The sequence below is a fragment of the Lineus longissimus genome, chromosome 2 (assembly GCF_910592395.1).
Source record: "Lineus longissimus chromosome 2, tnLinLong1.2, whole genome shotgun sequence".
NCBI classification, from domain to species: domain Eukaryota; kingdom Metazoa; phylum Nemertea; class Pilidiophora; order Heteronemertea; family Lineidae; genus Lineus; species Lineus longissimus.
In genome coordinates this window covers 10,653,137-10,665,651 of record NC_088309.1, presented here as the reverse complement: position 1 = coordinate 10,665,651, position 12,515 = coordinate 10,653,137, and the positions used below count along the sequence as shown (strand labels likewise).

Sequence of the window (12,515 nt, the reverse complement as noted above, 5' to 3'; positions counted from 1 at the left end):
AGCGATGAGAAGGACAGAGTTGTCTGTAGCAGCTAAACAACCGGAGCTATTTAGGATATAGCCTCGATAAGTTTCATGTTGCCTGCTCCACCCACTCAGTTTATCAATATAATATGTGAAATCTTTTTCATTCTGAAGCGTGAACAGTTATCTTTCCCAACGACCCAATAGGATATATTCGGGAACAATTCCAAAGTATACAACTTTCGTGAATTAATTGAGCATTGTCTCAGACATTTCTGATCATGGCTGGTCGATGGACGCATTGGCAGGTTGAAAACCTGGAGGTTATGTATTTTAAGGTTAAGGTAGGAAGTAGTATTTCAAAGCCTCATCTCTGTGTCAAGTCTTGTCAATTTGAATTCTGTGTTGTTGTTTTTAGCTCACCTCTGGGAAGTTTATACGATACTGTGGCGTCCGGCATCCGTCGTCGTCCGTTAGCGGAGCACATTTCATCACCGCTAGGGCTAGATGGCTAAAACATGGTGTGATGGTAGCTAAATCTTGGTTCGGTACTTAGACTGACATTGTCTTCCATGTCATCAAGCAAAACGTTGATATTTTGAGAACATGTCCAGGTTGTCATTTCGTATTTAGAAGAATAAATGGTTAATTAGCATTGATATCAATATTTCCCTTTCGCCAGGTCAATTCCTTTATTCACCCCTAGCTACAGCAAACAGGGTTAGGATGCATGCTTCTACCTTACAGTGTTAATATTAAGCTCATAACTAGAGTAAACTGCGAATATTCAAATGTCTACTAATCGGTTTATTGGATTCCATCGCTAAACTATCCCATCAGTAATGACAGGAAGATCAATATAATTCTGCGTGTCGATTGGTCGACAAATAGACGAACTTGAATGTCAAATTATACCAGCACGTTTTCTTTTATGAAATTTTCAATGGCTTGTGGAACACTCCTTTGCCAGCTGACATCATGAGCCTTCTAGTGTAGCTTTGAGATGGTTAGGAGGGGGGAGACACATTTGACAGAATCATCATCTTGCTTACGAAAGAGAGCAACATCTAGTTTCTTAGGATTACATCCATTTGTAAAGACATTTGTGAAATGTGGTTTTATGTCCGTTGCCATCGACCAAAGGGGGGGACTCCAGTGTCATTTGCAACTTGGGGACCCCTGATGTTAAATCCCCATGGGAACTATTTGGCCCCAGGGGCTATCATTTTAAATTCTCATGTTCAGTGGTACCAACATGCTGAACAGCCATTGTAAGCTAATCTCCCGTATTAGAAATCTTTATGAAATTTTAATCCATGATTTTGAATTAAGTTGTTCAAAATGAGATATGGCCACCTCTTGCCATTACAACTCTCAAACTTGTCGTAGGTCTTTATGACAAGTTCCAACCTGCCAATTCTTTGCGCAATTTCCCATGCGAAGGGGGTGGACATATTGAACTAGGGATGAACCAGCAAACTTTCCCGGGCAACAATTCCAGGAGAAATGATACCCCAAGTCCCCAACCCGGACATCATCTGGCTGATGAGCCAGTCAGCACAGTCAATAGTCAGCAAAACCATTGCTACCAGATTATGACATCAGGTACGAAGTCATTTTGTCACAATCTGTCAGTCGATTCAACCTTCAAAAACATCCTGACTAAAATAACACCTATTGGTTGAATTTATTGGTGCATGATTGGCACCGAACCATACCCCAAATTCAGTTTGTGGTATTTAATGTTGTTCTACATAGTCTGGTGGTCAGGTATTTTTATATACGTTCTCCTAGGCCCTGGGGTTGCCAATGGTTGAATTGTGCGTACGATAAAAATGTACAGGGTTGGATTAATGGAAAAATAGGTCATATTTGTCTTCGGGCTTTCATGCGGCGAATACTGATTTGGCACAGGAGCATGACAGTGTGAAGTTCCGATTTGTCAAACGGGGCTACATATTCATGTCAGTTATCGACACCACATAAAAAAGCTGTTGGAAACTAAAGGAATTCCTTCTGCTCTCTTTTCGTCTAATTTATGACTCGACTTAGAATTTCTATGTTGATTGGAGAGTAATGTAATCACCCGTGTGATCGGAGTCATTCATGGAGTAATCACTTCAGATATCTGACCCAATACAAATATATGAAATTATCATTCCTTGCGCACTAGTATTGGAGAAATTTGGATTTCTGCCCATTTAATTATTGGTCGTTTATCGAGTGTAGATATTGACGTGCTTTGAGTATGAAACCACAGTTGAGTGTCGGTTTTCAACCGAGGCATAGGTATGGCGTGGGGAATCCTGTAAGGGGCATTTGTGGTACGAAACAGCCGAATATGGATCAGTTTAAGCGGAGATGGATTCGACATGATTGGATGGACGATAATGACTATATCGTGGACGTTATGCATAATTTGTGGAAGGATGTGAACGCATCGTTGGTAGGTCCGACAGGAGTGACAGATGCGTATTGATTATGCATTAGTAGGGTATTTCTCGTGTTTGGAATTATCTAGTAAAGTTCGCCGCCCTTGAAATCATCGGTACCGGTCATTCAACTGAAGTGGTAGTTTGCTGTTCAGAGGGAGAAGTTGCGTACCACGGCCAACATGCAGTACTTGTATGTTTTCTGTCGTACAATTGTTGTGTGGTCTTTTGCTTTCACTCAAGACAAGGAGGACATATCCCGAAGTGTTTATCTTGTCTGGGTGTATTGGGTAGCCTTCACTGTGCTCTGAAAAAAAGTTGGAAAAGCCCTTTCTCCTTGTTTTTTTTATTCTGTGTTGGTGGAACTCTTCAGGCATATGCCTGTTGTAGGTACATTGGTACTTCTCCCAGTTAAGCTTCCTTATTCTTGCGGACTTTTGTGGAACAAGGCTAGGGGACAAAACGACCCAGCTGCAGGTTTGATTCTTGCGGACTTTCATGCATTTCATTTTCATTATTGGTTTAACATACATTTATACTTTGATCATGTAGCCTACTTTCAATTATTTTCATAAGTGTCTGCCTGCTATCATGAAAAAACATGGAGTGATTGGCTGTTCTGTATTTGAATAAGTTGTGCCTTGTGCATAAAAAAATATTATTTGACAAAATCGTTTGCTGGTGTGACGCACATCAGAACTTGAGTCTCAAGAGAATAAAAGCTAAAGTTGACAAGTGTATTAAGAGAAAGCTTTGGGTGGTAATTTTTAACCATATATTGTCAGATGAGGGAAAATAGCATGTAAAGTATCAGATTCCTTCCATATTTTGACAGGTTGTAAAAGTCTATTGATTTTCCAACTGTTTAAAAAAGTACTTTATCAGATCAATGACTGGCTATTGTAAGCTTTCTATACATATGCTTTATAAATGAATTACATAAATAATTCAAGAAAAGGCCTAGGTGTGCAGTAATCTGTTAATATGCTAAACCCAATGGATTTGGCGTCTTAATGGCATATACAGTTAACCCTTTTAGGCAGACTTGGTTTACCCAAATCTACAATTGTTTGACTTGTCAGAGCTAAAAGACAACTTTTCGTGAGCAGATATTTCATAAAATGATGAACAATTGGACATCGACTTCGTTGGTCGGGTAGAATGACGTGCAGTGCCTTTGAAACTGAGAAACATCAGTGCATTTTTGTACCGAAATGCACACAAACTTCAATGAGTTGATATGGTGAAACTAATGTTGTGAACAATAAATTGTCAAATATTCAAATATTTTCCATTGGCATATTGGTTGTCATAGTAATAGCTGTCATTTTGTTGCTGACAAATTGATCCATTGGCTTTACAGGATAAGGCCAATGGTTGTCATGGTAACAATGTATGCTATAAAGTTTGGAGATGAGGCTATTGATTGATCAGTATTAAATGGCATTTGGAAGTATATGACACAACGATGAAACAAAACGCAATGCTTTCAACACTCCCATTTGGAGCTAGACTTTTCAAGAAACAAGGACTGGCATTCTCGACTATTCCGAGATCTACTAGTGTCGTGGAATGCCATCCGGTCATCTTTCTTCGTCGACAATAACTTTACGTTTTGAAATATCATACTATCACTTTATAAGCCGTCCAAAATAGATCGATCACAGTGTCCATACCTGTCTATTATGTCTGCATAAATAAGGCTTCAAAAAGAAAATATCTGTGCCACTACCATCATTCATTCCTTTCTCTATGAAGGTGTCCTATTTGTTAGGTATGTCATGTTGGAAAACTTACACAGATATCTCTTTTGAGAGAAATGTTAAGAATGTTTATGCCTATTGATCTTGTTGCTTTGGACAAGACCAGTCAATGAAAATGACACGATTTGTAATCAGTGAAGTCTTTCATGTTAAGCTTGGCTGATATTATGACTTTGCTTTGTAATTTTGTTAGGTAACTTCTCTAACCCCCCCCCCCCCCCTTCTCTAACCCCCCCCGCTACCCACCCCCTCCCACAAAATTGACGTCGCCTTTTCGCACATTGGTCAGCATCAGCGTCATCCTTAGTTTTGCTGTTTCCATATTTGATTCTCTAATATAAGTAAGTTAAAAGGAACTGAATCGATCGATTAATGATGTACAATCTCTCCATTGTTTTGTAGGAGCTTGAAGACCAGCGACAGCAGAATCGTCAGCTCTACAAGGACAAGCTCGACTCTCTGAACCGTGTGAAGGAGATGGCAAGGGAAGAGAGGGAGACTGAAGTGGAGAGGGTCAAGGGGAAACTAAATGAGGTAGGCTACTGCTTTAGTATATACTATTGAAGATCTCTGCTTACTGTTGCAAAATTACGCACCGGGTAACCAAAAGCAGAGCGAAGTTTGGAACCGAGGACACCCTAAAACATGACAGTGCACTTTGTCACTTGATTTCACCAAACAACAAATTCCTGGATGAAACCGATGACAGAGGTCCGTTCGTTAGAACGAAGATCTAAAATGATTTCAAAAGGCCCAACAGAGAAGAAGAGGCAGAGTAAGATGAAATAATCAAACTAATAATCCGGTCAGCAATTCTTATAACTCTGGTGTGATTTTCAGGAGAACCTGAAAGAGATTGCAAGACTCCGCGAGACGATTGCCCGAAAAGATGATGAGATTTCCCAACTCAGAGCAGAGGTCGATGAATTCCTTGCCCGAGAGCGTGACAACACGTCCTCCGCAGACCGTCAAGATAAGACGGTGATCCACGAGATCAATGAGGATTGTAGGAAGACGGCAGTCCTCCTTGGTGTGACGCCCAGGAAGATCCAGGCATCGTGTCACAAGAGGGACCCCTCTCCTGCCAGGAACTCCATTACAGCTGCTCTTGTGAGTAGAAATAGACAATTTTGGGCATCCTATTGGACTGACTAATGCTATTCCTAATAGAGAAAGGTCCTGATTCAAAAGGCCAAAGCTTGGCCCACTCACAGAGGCGTCCACTAAGTGAGGTACTTATGCATAGGAATCATGCTAATCCAATGTCTTTTGAAGAGTTAGTGCCATCTCTCACCATGGTAGTAGAGTAGGTCTAATTCTTGATAGAACAAAACAATTCATCTCCAACTTCAACCCTTCAGGCCAATCTCCGAGCAAGCAATGACCAGCTCAGGAACTACGTCCTTGAGGTGAAGCAAGACTTGGAAGGACAGCGTAATGTGATGCTGAAGCTGCAGAAGGAGAAGGCCGACTCAATGGACGAACTGCGGGAGCGATTTAACTTGGAAAAGAATAGAGAATTGGAAATGCTTAGAGAAAGACTCATTAAGGTAAGAACAATTATTCAATGTTCAGAATTAGTGGAGCAAAAAGTGATGTGTTTGACCAGGAAATGCAGGAGACAACATAATGATGTATAGTGAGCATTAGAGTCTTCAACCTGACAATGCATATGAATTGGAATGACGTACTAATGGGTATTTTGGATATTATCTCTAGGGCACCAAATGCTCGGCGCTTGCAACTCAAATTTACGATTTCGTTATGTAATCTTGGAAGGAAGATAACATCCTGCTGGATCAACAGCCTGGCTACTCATGGAGATGAGCTTTTGATTGGTGTAGTTCTCCATTATAATTTGAATCATTTCCGATCGCCTACTCTTCTTTTAGGAACATCTCGATGAGGTGACGCAGCTCCAACGCACGGCCAACTCCGACAAGGCTCTGAGAGCGGCCTTGATCGACAAGGACAATGAACTGAGGGAGATCCAACGAAATATGAACACATGGAAGGAAGACGTCGCGGAAAAGTTTGCCAGGAAATTTGAAGACGAGCTAAAGCGAGAATTAGAAAAGTAAGGAAAAGAGCATTAAAAAGTTCACCATATGTCTTTTCTTTCCAAATCCACGTAGCTGATGTCAGTATCCACACCAAAACGAGGCCTTCATTAAGTCACTTTACTTAAAGTGATACTATGATGTGATTTACAACTTTGCGGAAATACGTCCGTTTTTAATTGTTGATCACAAATGTAAAGCTCAAATTTTTCCATTTTTGATTAGATTTATTGTAAAATCGCTATTTTAATCGAATGTAAACCACCGCGACCGCGAAAATGTTCATGTTGTGACGTCATCAACGAAAACGTCGTCGGCGTAGCGCAATTTCAACGGCATCGAAGCGAGCCGTCTGGGCGGGATTAAAACCATCAATTTCTAGAAAATGTGCATTTCGATTCGAAAACCTTTCCGAATTATGAGAAAGTGACGTAGTCATTTGTCAAAAACAGCTAAAACATTATATGGTGAAATTTGACACGAGTTACCCTTTTCATAGATTACTTGTACCTGTTTCTGTGTTAGTGCAGGAGTCACAATGTACCTTCCACTGGATATCATCAGGTAAAACTGATTAAGTTCTTGAAAAATTCAAACTTCCGACCTGCTCATTGTTGCATTTTCATTTCAGGCGAATTCGGGACATTAAACGAGTTGGCAAAGACAAAGACAGGCTCAGCGGTCACCAGCAGAAAGAGATTGAACGATTGGAGAAAGAAGTAACAAGACTAACTCAGGTGATTATCTAAAAGGTTCTTCGAAAAAATCTCCGAAAATTCAGACAGCTGTTCAAAGGGGCTACGTACCAGTCTTCAAGCAGGCCCGATGACTAATTATATCTTCCAAGTACTGAAGAACGTCTTTCTTTTTCAGGCCAACATCCTAAACTCATGCAGCTCAGACTGTGACACGAACACAATCAAATTGTTACGCCACCTACAGAACAGAATCAAAGAACTCCGCGCGGAAAATACGAGTCTGAAGAGGTCTGCAATCTATAGCTCAACAACCGATCTCACTGCCACAAACAACTCAGTAAGTTCTCGCCAGGGGAGACTCTGGAGTTGTGACCTAAAAATGTCACAGCTGTTTCGGAGTAATACTAATAAAACATTGATTGTTGAGCCATAAGCCTCTCATTACTTCTGGTGACAGAGTCACCTGGCCAATTGGTCCCTAACTGTAGTGGCATGCAAAAACCCTCATCGTGCCGTGGAGAAGGAATGCTCCCTTGGGAATAACACCTTCAAGTGCAGAGCAAATGCTTAAAAACTTAAACATGCCTCGATTGATACTTTTCCCACAGAAACTTCTAGGTCGTCTTCCAGTGACCTTTAGACTCCTCAAAGTTCTTGCCTCTAAGCAGCTTTTAGTATGAATCTAATAGCTAGCTCTTCTCTCCCTAGGGTTACATAGACAATTCCAATGTCCTCAAGGATAGGACAAAACAGGCCGAACTCCGTGCCGAACTTGCTGAGGACCGTGCTAGTAGGAACGAGACAATGTTAACTCAGAAAATGGCCGAAGTATCAAGACTACAAAGTGCTTTGACGCATCAAACGAAAGTAAGTTCACAGCTTTCAATGGGGTTAATTTAATACGGGATTAGCCAATTTTGTTGACGCCCATTGATGACAGCACTTTTGAGGCAAATTAACATCCGGGCCTTGATGGGAGGCATCGAATTCGTGTTGCTTCCCAAAGCATAGACACAAGGTTTAAGAAATCTCAGTTTTATCTCCTTCAAATGACGATGACTTACCCAAGGACACAAGCACTGGTATGTGTCTACGTCCAGTTAACCCACGGTGTAAAGGTTTCTTAGTTTCATGTATAGTTTTGAATTTGATGAATCCTTCCAAGTATCTTTACAAGACCCAGGCTGCGACATTCCCAGTGGTAAAACTCGAGTTACTTCTTGTAACAATTTGATAACAATTTTATCATCATTTTATTTCTTCAGGAACTGATGCAACTGGAGAGAGCATATTCACAGTTATCGCGAAGTGGAGCACGTCCCTACTCTGGAAATGATAGGACTTGGTGATGCAGTATGCAACTAATGAGCTCAAGTCGTCACTGCACAGATAACTGAGAGCAAGAATTGATAAAGACGAGTCTTAATCAATTCTTGTTGAGAGTGATACTAGCTGAAACAGTGGAAGATTTCAACATTGCTTCGTGAAGAAATTGTGACCCTAGGCAGCATCTGAAGAACGATATCTCATACTTGGTGCTCAATTTGCATCGGAAGGCAATATCATCATGACATTTTTCATTATGGAATTCATTAGGCAGGATAGTTCTTGAAATGGCAAGGAAGTGCTTGTGCCAATGCAAAAATGAGCAATGGTTTACCCTCCATAATGGCCTTGAACACTGTGCATAACACTCAGGAAATTTTAAAGAAAAGAAATGAAATAAGTTTAAATGTCATCTAAATATCATATGCTGTGCTTCTGCGATTTCATTAGTTGGCCAGTCTTCTAATCCTAGTCTGTTGATCAGACGTGCATCTGGTATGCAAAAGTGTTTACTGAAATATTTCAATGCCTGGATCCCTGATGAATCAACAGCACACAACAGTCCAAGTAATTACGTCAGGATATTATTCCACAATATCTGGTGCATTTTCAAATAGGTTCCATCATACATGTCATAAAAAATTAAAAAATTATATTTTAATTATATATATTCTGCATTCCCTGGTAAATCTGCTGTGTTGTGTCATCAACTACTGAAACTAAATTCCAGTTATTCACTGTAACTTCTCTCAGATATTTTTCTCATGCTGACCAACTTTCTTTTTGAAGTCCGTCCTTAAGTTATTGTTGAAATAGTGTCAATTATTCCATTTTTCATATTCATTTTCTTAAAATCAATGGTCACTGACATCATTTTGAAGATGCAAGTAGACTGCTTATGTAACAGGTTTATAATGATGTTAAAAGATGATCTGTTCTCTGGGAGTTCAATGCTTAAATCATTACTATTAAATTATCCCTTAATTTCTCTTAACAAGAAAAAGAGGGTTCAATTAGGAATTAATTGGATTAAGTTATTAGAAATAGATTCTGGTGTTTTATATTATAGATACTGAATAGGTTTTTGTACGTGTATATATGCTGGTTATTATTTTGTAAAGTGCATGCTTTTTGTTATATTTCGTAAAATTAGGATGAAATATTTAGAAATTTTATTGACTTTTTGATTGCTGTTTGATTAGTTTTATGCATCATTGAATGTTTTACATGATTGTGAGTTGTCACAGAGCAGAAATGTCAAGCCCTGTAACTTTGACAATTTCGCTATTTAAGCTCATGGGGGCGCATCAATCTTGCAGAATGTTTGATGTTGGAACCATGCCAGATATTAGTATAAAAATATTTTTATCAAGAATCTATCGGAGAATTTTAAAAATAATCATGAAATAGTAGAATGATTTTAAATTTATTTATCGTAAAACTGATAATCATGTTTTAGGAGATTATCTGATGTTAATCTGCCATTGTTCCTGGAGATAAAGATTATCCTTTTCATGTAGATGTTTTAGCTTTAATGACTGTGATATCATAGAAAGTTGACCTGAAAATGATCAGAATAGCTTGTGTATCAAAGTACAGTGTGATGTATGTCATAAGGGTTTTCTGGTCAGCCTTTGGTGAAACAGAGTTTAAGAATTTTTACTGTACACCGTGAAATTTTCCCCGATCTTTTTTTCTGAAAGTTTTAGCGATGATGTATCAAGTACATACTCCTAGTTGTATAGCCAGTTGAAAATGAGCCGATTCACCAACTGTTAGCTTGACTTCTTCTTGCATGGAAGCAATTGTCTGCCTTTATTTTAGGTTTTGGTAGTGCTGTGTGTTGTTCAGTCCTAGATTTAATGCTATCCAACACCTGGTCACAGTACCTAACCTATCCCTGTCTTTATGAAGAGCTCAGCTGCAAAATACTGTGTGTGCTTTTGTAATATTTTGGTGTCATTTTTCAGCATACTGAGCAAACATATTGTTATCTCGCGAACAAAATTCTATAAAGTGAAGTTTTCAACAAAATCCAAAATTAAAATATGGTCAAATTTTTCCCAAAGCGGCCAAAATTATTCGATATATGGAGTTTTGTGCACTGATGCTCTTCATTTGTATGTCACCAAATAGCAGTCTCCTTAACTGCCCCTCCAGCTGATAACCTGAGAACTATAACTCATACCATATTTCGTGCTAAGTGAAAAATCAGGAAGGGGTGTTGACCTCTTTTTGATCAGAAATGAAGCATTTCTTGCATTCACTTAGCTTTTCGTTTGATCAGTTGAGGTAAGGTTAACAGTGGATAACAGCTTTATGTTGTGATACTCAAATAATAAAAGGAACATCATGAAAATGTTTTTGATTTGTTCAAGAGCAGTACTAATCTTGGTAAAAGGATTTGTCGCCTGTGATACAGGCTATAAAAACCCCCGACTCTAAAAAGTTTGTCTCTTTTGAAATTGACAGCATGAAATCACTTGAAACTCTAAAAGCATCCCCACTCTCCTTCTGTGATCTTAACTCATCCTTATTATCCCTGCTTCTTTAATTCTTAACTCTCTCTACCTTTAATTCTAACTCATTACTTGACTCTGTCACTCAACCGAAGCTGTGACTACTAACTTTCGCTTCCTTGATCTAAATCCAGTTTGTTATCAGTATTTTAGTTGGAAGGAATTGTTCCGTTATCGATAATTTAGTTGGAATGAATATTTCCATTATCGGTGGTTAAATCTGCTGTTTAAATGTAATTTTGTAGAAATTGAGTTTGCATAGAGCCTTTTAGTTTGTCTTGTCGAAAAGTAGCCAATTTGAATTCAGATAGCATCTGTGCATTTTGTAGTTAAGTTAGAGTGTCATATCAAAGTTGTAAGATGAAAAAACCAAATGTCCGATTTCCTTTTCATTCTTACTCTATACTTCTTTGAGGAAAAGTTATTGCTTGCTTGATTGAATGGGCGTTGTGCCCTCTTTTTGGGTATCATCAATCAACTGGTTTCGTTTCATCAACAGGCTGTTATCCATTCATTACTGCTGTTTGGTGGCATGATTACAATTTCTTTAATAGATTCTCCTTTTACAACATCTAGATGATTAAGTTCGATTATTTTGTCAAAACGACTATGTTGGACTTCTTACTCTCTAATATTTGAAATCATACATCTTTATCCTGTGATTGACACTGTAGTGACTGCTGTAAAATTATAGATAGCTTTATTATTTTTTGTGGATTGTAGTATTTCTAGGCATTTTAGAGATATATGAAGGTACATATAGATCTGCTCGAAACCGTCCGAATGACTCGTTAGGTACATGTACATTCATATATGATTAATTAGCCTGTACTGAGTTTTGTGATGTAAATTAGCTTTAATATGTTGATATTTTGGGCATATGGTACAAAGTGGCAAACATATTCAAGTAGTTAAAATATAGAACTATAAAGTCTCTGGGGGAAATTTGTCGAGTTTAAAGCGTGAACATTCGCTTGACAAGGAATTTCGGTCAAAACAAAAGGTCAAGCTGAAAGAAGTCTCTCATATTTGTGGGATTGTTTTTCACTTGTACTATATGTCTTTAAAGGGACAATATAGGCAGCAACTAGGCAGGAAAGATAAAGTTACACGAAGTCGCCAATAGGGGTCTCTCACATCTCACAGTATGTCAAAATGATTCACGCTTGTACGAAGAATGCATGCTTGTACGAAGAATGCATTTAGTGCTGAATCTGACATGACCCATGGCCCTTACTGTGTATATTAGTCACCTGAAGATGGCCAAATTAGCCCCTCTGCTCCTGCCTATAGTCCCCCTTTAAAGTTTTATCAACATAAACTGTAGTAATTTATGCTCCTCTACTCTGTTACAGAACAACTGACAGTACCTAATCATATGTAGCTTATTTTTCTAGTTGTATCATCTTTTGAGAGTGTCATTACATTTCAGAATGCCTCATTGTTTTGTATTCTTACTTAACAATAAAATTTAAATAAATATGTTTAGTCGTCTTTTGTCCCTTAACAGAATCTGCCCTTGAAGCTCCACTGTTTTGCAGACACTGTGGGAGAGAGGACAGTCACAACCAGACCGAATCAACCTTGCTATCTGCAACCTGTTGTCCACACGGTTGCAGAGATGAGACGGTCACAACCAGACTGACATGAATGGCACCTAGTTAGTCCACCAAATTGCGAACATAGTAAGAAAGATGTGACTGGAAGCAGGTCATTCTTCCTCCATTTGCTTCTGTGCTCCTAAGATGTGAAA

General features: G+C 38.9%; 1 protein-coding gene across 1 annotated transcript in view; it reads left to right on the top strand.

The window, feature by feature from the left end:
* The window catches only part of LOC135499535 (repetitive organellar protein-like), a 166,692-nt gene extending 154,450 nt beyond the window's left edge, over positions 1-12,242 (top strand). The window contains exons 29-36 of the mRNA XM_064790351.1: positions 4,562-4,693; positions 5,000-5,269; positions 5,521-5,709; positions 6,052-6,236; positions 6,851-6,956; positions 7,093-7,254; positions 7,626-7,784; positions 8,183-12,242. Of these exons, the coding sequence (XP_064646421.1) occupies positions 4,562-4,693; positions 5,000-5,269; positions 5,521-5,709; positions 6,052-6,236; positions 6,851-6,956; positions 7,093-7,254; positions 7,626-7,784; positions 8,183-8,266 (1,287 nt within the window). The 3' untranslated portion in view covers positions 8,267-12,242. The remainder of the gene's footprint in view (positions 1-4,561; positions 4,694-4,999; positions 5,270-5,520; positions 5,710-6,051; positions 6,237-6,850; positions 6,957-7,092; positions 7,255-7,625; positions 7,785-8,182) is intronic.
* The last annotated feature ends 273 nt before the right edge of the window (positions 12,243-12,515 follow it).